The sequence below is a fragment of the Dryobates pubescens genome, chromosome 2, assembly GCF_014839835.1.
Source record: "Dryobates pubescens isolate bDryPub1 chromosome 2, bDryPub1.pri, whole genome shotgun sequence".
In the NCBI taxonomy this organism is placed as follows: Eukaryota; Metazoa; Chordata; class Aves; order Piciformes; family Picidae; genus Dryobates; species Dryobates pubescens.
In genome coordinates this window covers 38,904,483-38,922,300 of record NC_071613.1, presented here as the reverse complement: position 1 = coordinate 38,922,300, position 17,818 = coordinate 38,904,483, and the positions used below count along the sequence as shown (strand labels likewise).

The following is a 17,818-nucleotide window of genomic DNA, read 5'->3' as shown; positions in this document are numbered from 1 at the left end:
TTTTTTCTTTTGATTATTTTTCTTTTCGAGCTGTTTCGCTTTGCAATATGTTACCAGAAACAAGTTGCAGTATTTCTTATGAGAATAATGCAATATTAACTTGTTTTCTTCTGAGTATTTTGAGTTCAAAACTCCTGTATCTGAAGAAATACTGTTGGGGTTCATTAATAAAGGAGATCTTTCTATCTTAAGGGGCTGTGAAGCTTTGGCTTGTCAACACATGTGGCCTTGCCCTGGAAGTCACAGGCACAAGGGGGGCAATTACTGTATCCTGAAGCAAATTAAATCTGGTGATCTCTGTCTTGGGGGCTAAAGTTCGGGGGGTGCTGTGCCCAGGTCCAGGAGTGAGTACCCTGTTGTGGTAGCAAAACTCGGGGGCCGCACACAGCAGGTTTCTCCTACCCCTGGCTTGCAAACTGCACCGTTACCTCCTAGCCTGCTCCCCTCATTCCCCCAAACAGGGAAAGCTAGGATGGATGGGGGGGATCTCTGCTTCTACCCAGACCAGCATAAAACTGTCTGCCATTGATCCTCAAGCCGTGGTTGGAAGCTGGGGAGATCCCTGAGAAGGCAGGGAGCACAGCTCCTCAGGTCCTCTTCATCCCAACAAGCAGAGTGGATGGCATCCAGTTAAGTGAAATAATTTATATATAAAGACATTTTCATACAAAACCCCAGGCTTGGCCTCAGATGGTGAAGGCAAAGCAGGGCAGGCTGGAAAATTACAAAGCAGGCACTAGAGATGGGTGGTGAAACCCATCTCCCTTATCCTTCTGTACATGAACCATCAGCACACCATGCCCCAGCAGCTCCTAGCGATCAGGGCGCTGGACACAGAACACTTTGGCTTGGTGGTCACCAGAGGTCGTCACCACAATGGAGGCATCCCTAGAGGGGAGAGACAGAGCTCAGAGATGGGGCTGGGGGCTTTGGACATCCCTCACCAATGCCTCTGGCCCAGCTCTGATGTGCCCCATTCCCTCTTGAGGTCTTCAAGTCTCAGCATGGACCTGGGTCTGTGTCCCCAGCTTGGAACCAGACCCCAGGGGCACCTAAAGGAAAGTCATCTTGTGACTGAACTTCCTGAGGCTGGAGGCCCCTGCCACCTCTGCTCCCTCCACCCAGCAAGAAAGGGGCCTAAGAGCTCCCCACTCACTTGTTGACAGCGAAGTCGAGGATTTCAGCCGAGTGCCCTCGGTACTCGCTGATCATCTTCCCCGAGCGGGCGTCCCACAGCCGCACGGCGCCGTCCAGGCTGCAGGTGTACACCACGGCTGAGTTCTCCTCCCACAGCAACTGCACAATCCCTGACTGGGGCAGGGGGAGACCACAGGGTGAGCACAGAGGACCCTCAGAAGTCTCAGCTCTCCCCCTGTGCCCTCCACCCCTGCAATGTGGTCTGCCTCAGACAGCTTGGCCCCGGTGCCTGGCTCTCCTCTGTGGACATCCTCTGTGCCAGGACCGTAGCTGCCTTTGGGGAAGCCCAAGAGGCCAAAGGAGAAGTACAAATTGGGAAATGATCCAGATGGTCTCAGATGGACCTAAAGACAATGCCTGCACCCCCCCCAGGCCTAGGGAGGAGTAGGGCAGTACCTTGTGCTGGCACGTATGCCTCAGGCTCTGTGTGGAGAGGTCATAGATAGCCAGTGTGCCATTCAGGTAGCCTACAGCAACCAGTGGCATCCTGCAGAGAGGGGAACAGGTGTTAGGTGGGCCGAGGGGAAGCAGGAATGGAAGCACATGAAATAGCAGAGTTAAAGGCAAAGCACATTTAGAGTATGTGGGACAACCTGATGACCAGAGCCATAAAAAAACTTTGGTTCAGGAAATAAACAGGACAGTGAAAGCCTGCAAGGAGCCTGAGGTTCACAAGGGACAAGACAATAGAATAAAATAGAATTAACCAGGTTGGAAAAGACCTTTGAGATCATCAAGTCCAACCTATCACCCAACACCATTTAATCAACTAAACCATGGCACCAAGTGCCTCATCCAGTCTCCTCTTAAACACCTCCACTGATGGTTACTCACAAAAGTGACCTGGGATACCCACAGCCAACTGGAAAGGAGGTGAGAGCAGAATGAGAACAAAGGAAACAGGTTTGTTAGTAACAAACATGGTCCTGTAAGGTCTGGCAGTGAAGACAGTCTGTCACCCCCCAGGCCACACATCCCCATACTCACACATTGCAGAATCCCAACGACTCAACCGAGTTGGATTCAGCCTCCTCACTCTGGCCAGGAGCCTTGGGTGCCATGTTCTCCATCTTGAACACACTCACCACCTGGAAGGAGAGAGACTGTCTGGTCCCAGAAGGAACCTCCAGTTGCACTGACACCCTCTTGGACCACTTGGACACCAAGACCCAGCCCCAAAAACCTCAGCTCCATGGAGAAAACAAGAGAGAAGTTCCTCCTACGAGCCCCGTGATCCCCCTGTGCTATAGGTCCCACGCCCAGCCTAGAGGAAGCTGGTTTGTTGGCCGAGGGCGCCTCCTGCTGGCTGCTGTGGCAACCACAGGCTGCTAGGGGCTGTCAGAGCCCTCAACTTCCAGGAGACACCCATCTTTCCCAGGGTAAGGGCGTAGGAGGCTGATTCCCCCAGGGTTCCTGGCCCCTGCCAGCACAGACCCACCTTGCCCGTGGTGGAGTTGACCAGCTTGGTGTAACAATCCACGGAGCCTGTCATGATCAAACTGCCATCCTGGTTGCTGGCCACACATGTCAGGGGGTCCTGGTGACCATCCTGCCCTGGAGGGCAAACAGGACAGCATGAGTTCCACGTGTCCTCCTCAAAGAAGACCCAGTGGGCTTTGAAACCCACCTTCCTGCAGCCTCCACCTTGCCTGCCTCTGCCAGCACCCTGGTGGCAAGGTGCAGACATCCATGGGGACAGGGAAATGCAGTGACCAGCTCTCTCCAGCAGCCCCTGGCCTTGGAGTGCTGCTTTGCCAACCAACCAGAATGAGGTCAGAGCCCACTGGAGGAGGTCATTCTCCAATTAGAGAGCACCCAGGTGATTAATTTTTTCCCTACCTTTCAGGACATGCAGCGAAGTTCCTTGCTTCAGGTCCCAGATGCGCATGGTCCCATCCTCATACCCCACCACTGCTCGCTTCCCTGGGTGAGACAGATCCAGCAGATAGAGCTGGAGCTCCCTCATCCCTCCACCTCCCACTCAGCACAGACTAGCAGAAGCAGGAGGGCAGATGGTGCAGCAAGAACTGCTGGTGACATTTCCCACCCTGAACAGTCCCTGTGCCTCACCATCAGGCAGGATCTTGCCACAGGTGGCCGGGCACGCAGGGCCTTGGAAGGTTTTGCAGTCTCCACTGGGGATCTTCCACATCCATGAGTTGCCATCAGCTGTGCCCGCCAGAAGGACATGGGCTTGAGGGTGCCACTCCATCCACTGGGCAGAGAGGGACAGGCAGCGTCACAGAGGTCACATACCCACTGCCACCCAGCAGAGTCCTGGCTGCCAGGCCACGAGCTCCACACATCACTAGGGGTCCCACCACTCACCTCCAAGTCCCCCACCTCAAATGACCACACTTCTTCCTTGGCATCCACCCGCCACACTTTGATAAGCCCAGACATGTCACCCGTGGCCACAAACACAGAATCATGACTGAAGCCAGCACAGGTGACTGAATCCTTGTGTCCTAGAAATGTCAGGAGACAGAGACTGCTCAGGCCAAGCTATGCAGGACAGTCAGAGCTCCAGCAGAATACTGGCTGAGGAACAGCATGTCCAGAGAGACATGGATAGGAGGGGACGTAGCTGCTCACTCAGACAGCCTTAAGCACCTCACCTGAGCATTCAAACAGGAGTTCTCCATCGCTCACACGCCACACAAAGGCCTTGTCATCCTCCCCACCTGTCACTGCCAGCGTGTTGGTCTTGGGGTCAAGGCTTACGCAGAAAACAGAAGCTTCACAGAACAGTAAAGAGAGGCTACGTGGCTTGGATGCTGCTCACACCCCACCTGACGTTCCAAGGGTAACAAAATCCTATGCAGTGCTGGGGCTGGGTGGGATGTCAGTAAGCTGAATTCCCAACACAAACCAGTGGGAAGCTATGCTTCCCATGGGGGAAGAGCAGTACAAGCCTTCTGCCAACCCAGTGCAAGCTGCCATGGTAGGAGGCTCAAACAGTTTCTCTACCAGAGTATAGGGTAGAAACAAGGACAGCCTAAAGCAGCCCTCAGCTATGATGGGTGTCCCAGGAATAGCCAGGACACAGCAGCCTGGCAAGGACCTACTGCAGCCTTTCACACTGGGGAAGGCCAGGACCTAGTCCCATGAGAGGCCCCATGCTGCTGCTGACCGTACCCACCACTCACCTGAGTGGAGGGAGAATGTGACATCACTGTCATCCTGCACCTCCATGCTATCCTCCACTCTCTCATCTTCCTCCGTATCCCAACCCTCGGCGTCGGGTTCTTCTGCCCCCTCGTCATCAAAGTCCACGTCTTCCATCTCGTCGGCCAGGTCATCTGCAGAGAACGTAAGTCAGGACGCGGCTCGCGGCCTGCCTGGCTCGGCCCTTCCAGGGCAGGCAGCGGAGGGCACTGGGAAGACCCCGGGGGACGGGGAAGCGCAGGGGACGGGGAGGGACACGCGATCCCGATGCCACTGTGCTCAGAAGAGGCAGAGCAGAGGAGCCACAAAGAAGCTGGGCGCGACACGGGGAGAAGCCGCAGGCCTGGTGTAGGGACACAGGCAGGGAGCCGCGGCCGGGCCTGGCGCTGGGGCGGGGCCGGAGTGGGACCAGTGCCCTGGCAAGAGGCCGGAGCTCTGCAGGTCCTGCCTGGTACGAAGCGTGGGGCACCCCGTCTCACCCGGCCCGGGTGGGCCCAGCTCCACCACCTCGATGATCTCCTCGTCGCCGTGGAAGCTCACCGCCTCCGGGCCCTCGGTGGGCTCCATGCTAGCCTGCCCGCACACCTTACCGCGCCGCCGCTTCCGCTGCTCACCCCGCCCCGGCCAATCCCCGCACACCGCCCTCCCGTCTCACCCAACCCCGAGCCGCGTTCTCAGGCCGGGCCCCGCCCCTTCCGCCAGCAGAGCAGGCCTGCCCTGCCCCGCGCGATGCGCTCTGGAAGCTGTAGTTTTTCCTGCTCCGCACGGCGCGGCGCCGAGCTCCGGCAGCACCCGCTCGGCGGACCGCAGCTCCCAGCATGCAGCGGGGCGGCCGCACTTCCGCGGTGCTCAGGATGGCAGCGGCGCGCGGCGGACTGCGGGGTAACGGCGGGCGGAGGGGCGGCCCGGGGAAGAGGTGGGGAGGGCCGGGAGCTTCCCCCTACCATCCTCACGGCATGGCAATTGCGGACCGTGCGCGCACACACTCTCCCCTAGGTCCGCAGGGACTCGACCCCTCTTTGCTGAGCAGAGGTCTTAGAACCACGCCCCGGCCTCAGGGCCGCGCCCCTTTGCCGCAGCTCGGTTGCGCGCCTGGCCACGCCCCGCGCGGCTTGGGCCGCGCCCCCGAGCGCCTCCTGCCGCGGGGGCAGAAGCTGGGAGCCCGGGCGGCCTGGGCTGGGAACCCGCATGCTGCCCTGTGGCCTCCCGTCATAGAATCATAGAGGTTGGAAAAGACTTCAAGGATCAAGTCCAACCTGTCAACGCAGACCTCATGAGTACTAGACCATGGCACCAAGTGCCACGTCCCATCCCCTCTTGAACACATCCAGGGATGGGGACTCCACCACCTCCCTGGGCAGCACATTCCAACGGCTAACAACTCTCTCTGTGAAAAACTTTCTCCTCACCTCGAGCCTGAACTTCCCCTGGTGCAGTTTGAGACTGTGTCCTTGATGCCTTTCTCTCCACAGGGCTGCTGGCGGCAGCAGGACCAGCAGCGGGTCCCTGCAGGCCCGGGGGCTGGACGGCCAACCCGGGCTCACGGTTCCTCAGGCAGAGCTGCCACCGGCTGGCAGGGCCACGGTCTGGCCCAGAGCCTGCCAGTGGGGGACTCCCCGAGGGGGTGGAGTACATCCCCACAAGAAAGAAGGGCAAGAACCCGATGAAGCCGGTGGGAGTGGCCTGGTAAGTGGCTGGAGCCGGGGGAGAAGCTCAGCACCAGGAGGCTTTGCTGCTCTGTGGGGCCTGGGAGGGAAGGGGAAGTCTTGGCGGACTGCCACAGGGAGCAGGAAAAGCTATCTGTCCTGCCCTAGGGTGGCACAGGGACCTTGTTTCCCCACTGTCTCTCTCCGTCTCCCACCCACCAATTGTCTTGCAGGGCCATTGGATTGCCTTCTGGCATCATCCTTTTCCTGCTGGCCAAGCGAGAAGTGGATAAAAACCGTCAGGAGCAGCTCAAAATCCGACGAATGATGATGGAGGCCAACCGGGGCGAGTATGAGACAGAGCGATACAAGAGTGTGGCCAGGGGCACATAACCAGCTGCCCCCACCCCCAGCCTGGCACCATGGCACTTTAAAAGGACTGCTGAGGCAATAACAGCCCCAAGGGATGCATGGCACTAATGCCTGTCCTCTCTGTCCAGTCCATGGGGTGGCAGTAAGGCTGGATAGGGACTAATAAACCTCATTCCTGGTGAGTGGAAGAACTTGGTGCCACTGCAGTTGTTCCCTCAATAGTCAGTCCCAAGTTCTACCTGCCCCTACAACGGTGGGGGCCCAGCTGCTCTGCAGCCAGGGTTCTGCCCACAAGGGGTACAGAGGGGTACAGGCAGGGGAGGAAAGCCAAACCTGGAACAGTTCAACCTTGGTTTTTCCACCCTAAAGCAGGGTTTGTGCAGCCCTAGGCCACAGCACCAGGCCACAGCCCCACTTCAGGCTGCTCAGCGTTTTTCAGGGGAGTCACCAAACTAATAAGACTAGAACTGTCTGGAAAATTAAAGTGTTTTATTTAGCAAGTGCAACTTTGACCACATCCGTGGCTGCAGGGCCTCTGTGACATAAGCTGTGCCACTAAGTCCTGCCACAGGGCTCCCAGCTGCCCCCTACCCATGACTACAGCTCCAGGAGGGAGACAAAGCCAGAGCTATGTTTAAGGCACAGAGTGAATGACGCCAAATGGGCTCTACCAGAAACATTCCAACATGATCCCAGTGGCCACTGCCAGCTCCCAGCACCCAGGCAGGACTGTGCTGCTCCCACCTCCAGCCCAGCACTGTGGTCATGGGCTTGGCAAGTGGTGTGGAGGTCAGGCACTGCCTAAACCCTGGCAGACAGTTCCCACGCTGCTCTTGGAAGCTTTGAAGGGGGCGTGGTGATCAAGGGAAGCCCTTTGCTTAGCAGCCTAAGAAATGCCGAAGTGTTAGGAGTCACTTAAGGGGCCATATCCTGTACAAAGAGAAGGGGGCAGTGGGAGGGGCGCAGTGTTAATCCCTGCCCACAATCTGCAGGATGAAGGTGAAGATGTAGATGATGTCAGTGTAGATGGTGAGAGCACCATAGATATACTCCTCGGGGCTCAGCGTGTTCTTCCTGTTTCCCAGCACAAGTTGGGTGTCATAGGCAAGGAACTGGAGGGACAGAGAGTGTCAGGCAGGGACCAAGCAGGGATTCCCACTCTCCAGTCCCTGCCCAACCCTCTGCCCACCGTAGCTGTCAACTCACCAGGGTGAAGGCGATTGCACCAATGGCTGCATACAGCATGTGGAGCCAGGGGACCTATGCAGGGAAGGGGACACAGGCAGGGTGAGCTGGGTGCTGTCAGGCAGCAGGCAGAGCATGGCAGAGCTTGCCTGCACACAGCTGCTGAGAAGGTGCTGCTGACGCCAACACACCCTCTTCCTGCAGGCAAGTTGCCTCTGCCGTGGCTGACACCACACCCTGCTCCCCAGCATCCAAACACCCCTGTCCATGCCAGCCCAGGGAACACCCAACCAGAGACAGCTGTAGCACTTCACAGCCCCTTTCTTCCCACTACTTACATATTTGAAGGAGAGGACAATGGCAGTGACAATCCCAGTCACCATGACCACGATGCCCAGCACACAGAAGAGCCCTGGACACGATGTAAAATCAACCTGCCAGGACACATATACGTCACAGGAGAGCCCAGGCCGTCCCCACCACCCACCTCCCCACACCTGACCACTCCCAGGACAGGGCACATCTGCCTCCTTGCCTTGGTCTGGAAGCAGAAGATGGTGACAATAATGGCCACGATGGCAGTGATGAGCATGGCAATCAGGACAGCATTGGTCCGGTACATGCTGCAGGTGGAGGAGATACCAGAGTCACCCCACCCCTCAGCATTCCCCTGCCAGGGGGCTGTTGGTAAACCCCTATGGGGTTCAATCTAGCACAGGTACTCCACCACCCTGAGCCCAGGAGACCAAAGTGTTCCCCAGCTCCCAGCAGCCTCTCATTAGAACCAGCCGTACAGCAGGGGACAGCAGGGCCCCCTGCTCCTGCCACAGCACAGTCCCTGGGGTGTACCTGGCAATCGTCCCTGTCATCAGCCCCATGGCCAGCGTCTGCAGGAAGAAAAGGTGGGCTCAGTAGTGTGAGCAGCACCAAGGCGGGCAGAAGTTCTTGGCTGCCACCTGCCTGCCCTCACATTCCCCCCAGCCTGCCTGAGGAGCTGAGGTGCCATGTGAGTCCCACCAGGTTCCCCTGCCTGCCCCAGCTCACTCACAAAGATGCTCAGCAGGATGATGTTCCAGGGAAAGCGTCTCCTGGGGACGAAAGAGGAGAGAAGTGAGCTGCTGACACCAGCCATGTCATGTTCCCCTGGTCCCTACTCCCCAGGGGCAGCCCCAGGTGGGGACCCCACCCCTGATGCCCTGGAGAACCCCTCCTCGATATCCACAACCCCCCCCCCCCCCCACCAGTCCCAGCCTCCAGAAACTCACCGGAGACCCTGGCAGCAGGCCAGCATCAGGTAGGTCACCAGGAACACAGCACTGCGAGAGAGAGACAGCGAGTGTCAGCCTCACAAAATCCCCACCAGGACTGCCCCCGGGCTGGGAGGCTGTGACTGTGGGGTGACAGCTGCCAAAGGACACCCTGCAGGGGGCATGAGATGGCAGATTCTCTACTCACTACGAGGCGTAGTAGATGGCCACATTCCTCTGGACGAAGGAGCGGACAGGGGAGCTGTGGGATGGAAGGGACAAGCGTGAGAGAGCAGGGACAGCAACTACTGTCCCCTGGGGACACTCCTCCCCAGGGGCCCTGGGGTCAGGCTCCCTCCATTTTTGGGGAAAGGCTAAGGAAGGACCCTTCGCTCACACAAAGGTGAAGACAGCGATGATCCCCACTGTCACCAGCAGCTGCAGTGAGATGATGGCATAGACCTGCAAGAGACCAAGGCATCAACAGCTGGTCCCCCACCCCGACAGGTGCCCCCCAGCCCCGGGCAGGTGCTCCCGACCCGCCAGGACTCACCTTGCGAATGAAGGTGTGCCGGACCTTCCTGTCATCCCAGTCGGCGGATTGGTAGGGGGAATCGCCACCAATGCCATCGCCTGCCGTGGAAGACACCTCTCAGCACCGGGGAGGACTAAGCAGCTGCCCAGAGAACTCCTGTTTCTACTGCCCCTCCCTCCCCTCCCCCCCCCAGAAAACCCCCCAGACCCAAGATGTCCCCACTTACCAAAACGAACTGGCATGGTGGGCATGGCCATTCCTGGATGGGGGTGTCCCCCTGCTGCTGGGTAGCCCCCTGGATGTGCATAACCCCCTGCTGCTGGGTAGCCCCCTGCTGCAGGATATCCCCCAGGCTGTGGGTACCCCCCAGCATAGTGGGGGGGCTGGGGGTACCCTGCTGGGGGTGGGGGATAAAGGGGGTTCTTGTCATCATAGGGGGGTGCATTGGGCTGTGCCATGCCAGCTCCCAGGCACCTGGAGGGAAGAGAAGATGGGGGGGGGGGGGGGAAGGCAGGGGGGGTGTCAGTACAGGTTCCCTTTCCTGGGCAGGATGTGTCCCCCAGCAAGTAGAGCCAGGGATACAGGTGAGAGTGGAGATGCAAAACCTCCCCCTCCCACTTTAATAGTAGCTTCTAACTCATCAGGATGAGCTGGCTTTCATGTTAACAGGTCAATGAGAGGCAGGGGACATCCCCACTGTCCTTTGGCTAGGGCTACCTGCATTCCTGTGCCCTGAGTCCCTGGCACCTGCGTCAGCGGTCAACCACAAGCAGGGCACAGCCATCTGCTGACTCAAGCCACGGCAGGGACGTGACCCAGCTCTGGCAAGGATGCAACCACTCTGGCCTCTGGAGTGCACCCTGCCATTGCTGGAAGCACCCCTTGCTAAGCTTTGGCTGGTCTCCAGCTCCTGGTGGCACAACTCTGGAGACAAAGTCCATTGCTCTGCCTGCTACCTGGGATGGAAACACAGTGCCTGACCTGATCTTGATCAAACCTATGCAGACCACACTGCTCCCACCCTGTTTTGGGGATGCCCCCCATCCAGCAGCCCAGTGGATCATATAGGGGCTTCAGAACTCCCGAGTTCTCTCAAGGAGTTATAGGAACAAGTGCCACCTCTGTCACATCTCAGGAACTTAGACAAACCCCTCGGGATGGGAGCCAGGACCACCTAGGGCTCAAGGTTTCCCCTCCTCAGCCCCCTTACAGAGCCCCTGGCAGCTGCGTGAAGCCAGCCCAGGCCCAGGGCCAGCTGCTGGGCTTGGCCCCAAGAGAAGGAGGAGGAGGAAGACAGGATTTCCAAGGCCACAAAAACAATGGTGCTGCCAGGAGCCACTGCCAGGCCTTTACCCACCTGCCACCCACCCCGGTGCTGGCACCAGGGGACACTCAGCCCAAGCCCCAGGCAGGTGCTAGGACCCTCCATTGCCTGTGGCAATGAGAAGACCCTGGGAAGGAGCCAGAATCTGACTCCAACTGGGTTCAAGCTGGGAGGAGACAAGGAGCTTCCTTCTGCATGACGCCAGCACTTCCCATAACCAGGCTGGGCAAACAGCACTGCTGGGGGGGGGGGGGCACACCCAGGCCTGCCATGCCAGGCTGGGGGAAGCAGCTCAGTGTTTGTCTATCCCTCCCTCTGTCCATTCATCTGTCCCAGCCACAGCAGAGCTGCCACGGCCACACCACCCTTCACCATCATGATGACAGCAGTGCTAAAAATAACCAGCGTGGCGGTGACCACCCCACCAGGAAGTTTCACTTCTGCTGCTCTATGGCTTCCCAAAACACATCCAGTGTTCCCTGGCACTGCCTCATGTGCAGGAGCAAGGAAGGGCCCAAAATAGGAACCTGACCCCAGGAATACCTCTGCAACTGGCACCCAGTTAAGGTCAACCAGAGTCCCCAGGAGGGAACCTACATGCCTGGAGAAAGCAGGGTGTATCTGGCTGGCACATGACCACAGGGGGGTGTCTCACCCTGTGCCCATGGCTGGCACCCAGTAGTAGGGGTCTGCCAGCTGCCCCAGCCTCTTCTGTCCCCACCCCAGCAGGGTGGCCTCCAGGGCAGGGAAGGAACCAACCTGACAGGTCCCTGCGGCCACCACACCCACAGAGGCAGGCAGAGTCTTACACCCTCTCCAGGTCACGGCACCACAAGGATCCAAAACCAAAGACTGCTGGCCACGGAGCCACTCGGGGTCACCTCGGTGGCCCCAGCACAACATATCATCCCCAGGAATAGGATGCACCATGACTCAGCACAGATGAAGCACACACCGTGGGGACCTGGGGCACAGGCAGATGTCATCCTCCAGCATGGCACCACGGGTGGCACCAGCCAGCATCCCCACGGGCTACCCTGTCGTTGCTTCTGGGCTCAGGCTCCTGTCACCAGCTCCACAGGGACCTTAGGGTGCCAACAACCATCTTCAGAGGGGACTAGGGTTTGGGGTGGGGGCCAGGGTTCCTCACTTTCCCCATGGCTCCCCACAGTGAAGGCTGCCTGGGAAAGAATCTGCCTGGAAGCGCCTAGAAACTCCCACGAGTATGGCATGGCTTGCTACAGCACAGCAGAGCTGCGCACTGCATGGCACAGCTTGGTACAGCCACAGCACAGCCTGCTGTGGTACAGCATGAGTCCATATGACACAATCCAAACCAGCAGAACGCAGCTTGGCTTGGCTCAGCCCAGTCTGGCCCAGCCCAGATCGGTTCAGCCCAGTCCAGCTCACACCGGGAGGGTCAGCAGAGCCCAAACAGTCTGGGGTCCGCTGCTGCCCCACGCAACTCACTAGTAGGAACACGAGTTTGAAAGACCTTCGCATCGCTGTCGTCCCTCTATCCATCCCCACCTCGAAGCCCCACCCGGGGAGCGAGGGCTGTGTCCCTGCACCTAAGCCCCAGTGCTCCCAGTGCCCAGAGTCGGTGCGTGGGGCACCCCTCGCGGTACCACTCTATAGCCTGCCGCGAAGAGACCCGTGCCGTGCCCTGTCCTGCCCTCGCCTCTGGAAACGACACCCAGGGCCCATGGGGACACCCTCCGCAGCACAAAGGGCGGTCTCACTCTCGCCCTCGGACCACCCCAGGCGGCGCGCCGATTCCCCTCTCCCACACGTGATCCCATGGGGTCCGTAAAACGGTCCCAGCCCCACAATGAAGTTCCTGCCTCCAGCGGCCCCGTCCCCAGGACTCCGCTTCACCCTCGCTCCCGACCCGAAAGGCACCCATTCGCTCCAGCCATGAACGTGTGCGTGGGGTCACACCGGGTTCCGGGACCGGCCTCTCGCCCCCCAGGGGACGCTCCGTCGAGCGTTGGGACACCTCTGCCACCGGCTGTGGCGCCGGAGGGGACCTGGGACAGGGGGGCTGGGGGATACAAGAGTAGGAAGAACCGCCTGGGAAGGGGTATGGGGATCGTCAGGAGAGGTCTCCGCGCCTCACCCTTAGCAGCAGCCGCCCGCGAGAACCGTGAACGGCAGGAGCTGCGGAGCGGGGACCTATCCGTCCTACCTGCTGCGCGTTGTTCCTCCGGGCTGCAACCACAGCCGGAACGGGACGGGACAAGACGGGACGGGACGGGACGGGACAGGACGGCCGAGGCGGGGAAAGGCACCGCCCGCCCCCTCGGCGCGCCCCCGCGCCCTCCTGCGGCGGCTTCGTGCCGCTGCGCCACTGGGGGGCAGATGAGGCGGGGGGGTAGTAATGGGGAGTGGGAGCTTCTCCTGCTGATCCGCGGGACGGGATCCCCCCACAAGAACTCCTTCTCTGTTCTCGCGTCACTTAGGGACCCCCTTCTCCACACAGTGGTGTCAGCCGGGGGGGACACCCTTTGCACCTACACAGCACGGGGGGAATCCCCTCCCTTCTCCTGTGACGCACTCCGCGCGCGTCCCTCTCCCTTCCTCGATCCCCTCGCCAAGCGACGCGGCGCAACCAGCAGGGGGCGCGGCGACCGGCCCGAGGGGGGCGGGTCCGAGCGGCGTGACGCGGGGGGGCCGGGCCGGGTAGGGCCGGGCCCGGGCGGCATGGCTGTGGCGCGCGGGGGGCGGCGCCCGGGGAATGGCGGCTCCGCGCTGCGGGTGGCGGTGGTCGGTGCCCGCGGGCTGGGGGCCGCCTGCCTGCGCCTCTGCCGGGCCCTCTGCCGCTTCGCTCGCCAAGCCGCCGCCACGCTCATGGCCCTCGCCGGCCCGCTGCTGTTCCGCGTGGGGTGAGTGTTCGCCGCTTCGGTACCCCAGCCGGGAGGGAGCCACCGCCTCCCGCCTTTGTTCTGTCTCCAAGAGGAAAGGCCCGTCCTTTCCTTCTGTGCGCTCCACCGGGGGCCAGGCACTGCGACCTGCCCGGTGTGTTCCGGCCCCGCTGGCACCGTGGAGGCCGGGCTGGAGCGCAGGGATGATAGCCTTCCACGGGTGCTCAGTCCCCGGCCGTGGGGCTGAGGGCAGGCGGTGTCAGTCCAGGTACTGGAGGGTCTTCGCAGGTCCCGGAATCGGCCACTGACTGCCCCAGCGCGGTGACAGTCACCCTCGGATATGACTCCCTCCCCTTCTCGTGGCTCCTTCCTTTTGGGTTTAATCATTAACCCACGCTGGTGCCCACTGGTAGTTTGGCCGTGGCCCCGCTTCCCAGTGCTGGCAGGAGCCCCCGATCCCCGGCTCTGTACTCCCTCACAGACTCAGGGGACCCCCGGATCCTGTCAGGATTCCCTCATGCACCTGCCGGTGCTAGTGCAGAGGATTTCACGATCCAGGGAAATAGCCTTGACCCTGCGATGGGCTTTGCAAGCTCAGAGCTCTGCGCGTTCTCCATGACATCGATCCCCAGCCTCAGTCTGCAACTGTTGCGCCCCGGTGTGGCACATGCCACGGAGGCATCTCGTTTCGCTTTTCCACCGGCCCTTCTGCTTCCACTTCCCTCTTTCCCGGGGCCAGAACACTCGGCGTAGGTCTTCATAGGGGTGAGCCCTGGCCATGGCCCCCTTGGGGCAGGGCATGGAGACAGCCCGAGACGACCGGTGGCCAGAGCCCCAGGGCTCTGGCCCATTCTTGTGAGCAGAACCCTCCTGGACAGACAGATGGAGCGATGGATAGTCCCACAGCAATGTCCACCCTTCTCTTTGCTGCCCAAAGTAGCTGACAAGGAGCTGCCTGGTGAAACAATTCTACCCTCACTGCATATTTAAGGAAGGGGAGAGGGAACACATGCCACCTCTAGCACCTATGTATGGAATGTGACCCTGTATGTGCCTCCTGTGCGGGTTCTGGCCTTGGCAGCAGCCCCATCCCCAAGTGGGCTCCTTGGAGGGGCTGGGGTTTCATGCTTGGGGTGTTTTCCCTCCCCAGGTACAGCCTATATGCCCACACACGGCTGGGCTACCTCTTCTACCAGCGGCAGGTGAAGAAGGCCCGGGAGCGGTACCCGCAGGGCCATTCTGCATCCCAGCCCTGCCACTTCCCTGGTGAGTCCTGGGCAGCCCCTCCAACTGTGGGCCGGCCATCTCTCCCAATGCCATTGCTTTGGGGTGGGAAGGGGTTGCCATTGCCAAGCTGCCCAAAGTGTGTTTAACTGAGAAATTATCAAAGATTTAGGGCGTTTGGCAGGGCCTCCCCACTGCCCCACCTCCTGGCAAGGGGGTTACACCCTGATGTCTGTCTGTCCATCTCCTGCCAGGGGTGAAAATCCTGCCCATTCCTGTGCTCTCCAGCAACTACAGCTACCTGGTCATTGACACTGGCTCTGGCCGGGCGGCCGTCATCGACCCCTCCGACCCATTGGCTGTGCAGGTGAGAGCCCCGCAGCCTCCACCTCACCCAGGGCTGCTGGGCGAGTGGGTGGTGTGTCTTAGGGTTTGGGGGGGGCAGCAGGGGGCAAATTGCCACTAATCTGCAACCCTTAGTGCTCAGGGTAAGGTTGGAGGGTGATGAGTTTCACCCAGTGCCTGGGGAGCTAGGGTTGGGGGGAATTAGTGGTAGACTCATACTCAGAGTCTGTATATCCCCCAAATCCCTGACAGCCCCTTTCCATTTCCAGGCTGCCATTGAAGAAGAGGAGGTAATACTGGAGGCCATATTCTGCACCCACAAACACTGGTAAGTGGCAAGACTGGGCTGTGGGTGGGTCAGTGGCTCTTGTGAATGGTGCCTCAGCTGCAGCAACCCCCAGCCCTACTCCATTTGGAGAAGGAATATAGAGGGGGACACTTACAGGATGTGCTGACTTCCGTGTCCACAGGGACCACAGTGGGGGGAATGCCATGCTCCACCAGCGACACAACTCCTGCAAGGTGTATGGCAGCGCCCTTGATGCCATCCCAGAGCTTACCAGGTAAGCCTTGTGCTCGACATCCCCTCAGCATCCCTGTAACTTTGGAGTGGGAGCTTCACTCCCAACTACCACTCACCTACCAGTCCATTCCCCATGTACCACACTGCCCAATTTATGGGCAGAGACCTGGCATGCTCATGATACTAGTGCTAGTACCAGGGAAGGGTTTCATGGGGAGGTGGGTGTTTTGAAGCGCTGGGTGGGTGGGCACCTTGACAATGCACCCCTGTGCTTGGTACAGCCCACTTGTGGACAGGGAGAAGGTGAGCGTGGGCTGCCTGACCTTTGAGGCTCTTGCCACTCCTGGCCACACTGTGGGCCATATGGTGTATGTGCTGGATGGGAGGCCCTTTGGTGCACCCCCCTGCCTCTTCTCTGGGGACCTCCTCTTCCTTGCTGGCTGTGGTGAGTGCACCCCACCCCAGACCTGGATGGCTGGGGGGAAAGTCCCATTCTGGGAGGGGTTTGAGGGGACCCCACAATCCCCTGCCATAACAGGCACTTGTCGGGGGGTTCAGGCAGGCTGTTTGAAGGCTCCCCTGAGACTATGCTTGCTTCCCTGGATCTGGCTGTGGGCTTGGGTGAGGATACACTACTGTGGCCAGGTGAGTGTCCCTCACAGCAGAGCAGAGCCTCCAATATCCCTGCTAGCCCCTGCTGTTAATCTGAGGGACAAGCGAGGGCTGATGCTAGGGGCTCCGGGGATCTGCAGGCCATGAGTATGCGCTGGAGTGCCTGACCTTTGCCAGCCTCCTGGAGCTGGATAACCCTGCACTGGAGCAGAAGCTGCAATGGGTGACACAGCAGCGCCAAGAGAAGAGGAGCACGGTGAGGCTGAGGGGGTCCCCTGACTGCAGACACACACACCCTCCCCCCTAACCAGCCCTTCACAAGGTTCCCCATCCCTCAGTGGGGATACTGCACCCTGGCACTCTCAGGGTGGTGGATGCCACAGGGGAAGGGGTCTTGGGGGAGGAGGGAGTCCTGGCTCCCTGGCAGGGGTGTTGCCTCTGGCAGGGGGCTGAGCATCTGCCTCTGCAGTGCCCCTCCACGCTGGGAGAGGAGCAGACCTACAACCCCTTCCTGCGGACCCACCGTCCAGAGCTGCAGGCAGCGCTGGGACTGTGCCAGGGCCCAGGGGAGCAGCACAACGCCTTCCGTGCCCGTGTCCTCAAGGAGGTGCGCAGGCGCAAGGATCTCTACAAAGCCACCTAGGACCCCGCTCCCCAGCCCCGTCCTTTCCAGGGGGATGGGTGCTGATCAGGCATGGGAGGCCCAAGGCTGTGGTCAGTTGTCCTGTGAATCTCCCTCATGGGTTGCAGGGTTGAAGGGGGAAGAGCAGATACACCCCTTGCCTTTGTTGGCCCAAACTTGGGGGTCACCAGCTGTGATGTTGAAGCACCTCGATCCTCTTTTGGGGGGTCCCTAGGCCCCACCCTTCTGCTGGGTCCGTAAGGATGGCACCAAGGGCTTATCCTAACACTACCACCCGCTTTTCTAGGAGCCCCAAATTTCTACTCCACAAGCACTCAGGGAGTCCTCCTTTCTCCTGGTTGGTAGCCCCCAGTACTGTGTATTTCCTTTGCTGAGGACAGGGATGGGATGGAGCCAGCAAGGAAGAGGGCAATACTATCCCCAGGTGAGGGGCTCTTCTCCGGCATCCGATGCTTGGTGCCGGACTTCCAAGCCCCCACCCCACCCCCTTCTTGAGCGGGCTGGCACACACACGCATAAACTGGGATGGGACCATGGGGGCTTGCGGGTGGGGTGGGGTGCTGCTGTACTGTGAATTTAAGCCCCCACACACAAATAAAAGATTGGATCGAATTGGTACCTGTTTGGGTCTTTCTGTCTGTGGCCGGTGCCCCTGCCTCCCCCGTCACTCGCAGTTTCGCAGGGGGGTCGCTGCTCCTTTAAGAGGCGGTGCCGGGCCGTCGCTGTGGAGACCGCTGTGGCGTCAGGGGGACACCGGGGCCCGACCCGGGCAGGTTCAGGGACCGAGGGGTGCAGCGGGGGCTGGGGCGGATGTTGGAGGGCGCTGCTGAGGGGCGAGGGGTGTTGGGAGGGTCCGTGGGGGAGGATGGCGGGAGCCACAGGGGCTGGGGGGTTGCAGAGGGCGGGGGGTATCACTGCGCCGTCCCAGCCGAT

General features: G+C 60.2%; 3 protein-coding genes across 4 annotated transcripts; 1 reads left to right on the top strand and 2 right to left on the bottom strand.

The window, feature by feature from the left end:
* Position 1: 1 nt before the first annotated feature.
* Positions 2 to 4,982, bottom strand: AAMP (angio associated migratory cell protein). Its single transcript, XM_054175751.1, has 11 exons — positions 4,845 to 4,982; positions 4,347 to 4,499; positions 3,816 to 3,935; positions 3,526 to 3,665; positions 3,268 to 3,412; positions 3,037 to 3,120; positions 2,636 to 2,751; positions 2,185 to 2,285; positions 1,594 to 1,684; positions 1,157 to 1,311; positions 2 to 888 (listed from the first exon to the last, which is right to left on the bottom strand). Exons 1-11 carry the CDS (start codon positions 4,930 to 4,932, stop codon positions 813 to 815), a joined length of 1,269 nt encoding a protein of 422 aa, XP_054031726.1. The 5' UTR covers positions 4,933 to 4,982; the 3' UTR covers positions 2 to 812.
* A 1,875-nt stretch (positions 4,983 to 6,857) lies between these two features.
* On the bottom strand, positions 6,858 to 12,891 carry TMBIM1 (transmembrane BAX inhibitor motif containing 1). Of its 2 annotated transcripts, XM_054175725.1 has the most exons (12): positions 12,863 to 12,891; positions 9,577 to 9,824; positions 9,369 to 9,448; positions 9,213 to 9,277; positions 9,024 to 9,077; positions 8,834 to 8,884; positions 8,617 to 8,656; positions 8,418 to 8,455; positions 8,104 to 8,191; positions 7,907 to 8,002; positions 7,590 to 7,643; positions 6,858 to 7,495 (listed from the first exon to the last, which is right to left on the bottom strand). In XM_054175725.1, exons 2-12 carry the CDS (start codon positions 9,806 to 9,808, stop codon positions 7,352 to 7,354), a joined length of 942 nt encoding a protein of 313 aa, XP_054031700.1. In that variant the 5' UTR covers positions 9,809 to 9,824; positions 12,863 to 12,891; the 3' UTR covers positions 6,858 to 7,351. The 2 variants fall into 2 exon arrangements, with proteins under 2 accessions (XP_054031700.1, XP_054031692.1); XM_054175717.1 differs by having other exon boundaries at positions 7,350 to 7,495; positions 7,590 to 8,002.
* A 476-nt stretch (positions 12,892 to 13,367) lies between these two features.
* Positions 13,368 to 17,487, top strand: LOC104309813 (PNKD metallo-beta-lactamase domain containing). Its single transcript, XM_054175738.1, has 9 exons — positions 13,368 to 13,559; positions 14,689 to 14,804; positions 15,017 to 15,129; positions 15,377 to 15,435; positions 15,578 to 15,670; positions 15,912 to 16,075; positions 16,189 to 16,275; positions 16,383 to 16,498; positions 16,712 to 17,487. Exons 1-9 carry the CDS (start codon positions 13,378 to 13,380, stop codon positions 16,883 to 16,885), a joined length of 1,104 nt encoding a protein of 367 aa, XP_054031713.1. The 5' UTR covers positions 13,368 to 13,377; the 3' UTR covers positions 16,886 to 17,487.
* Positions 17,488 to 17,818: the final 331 nt, after the last annotated feature.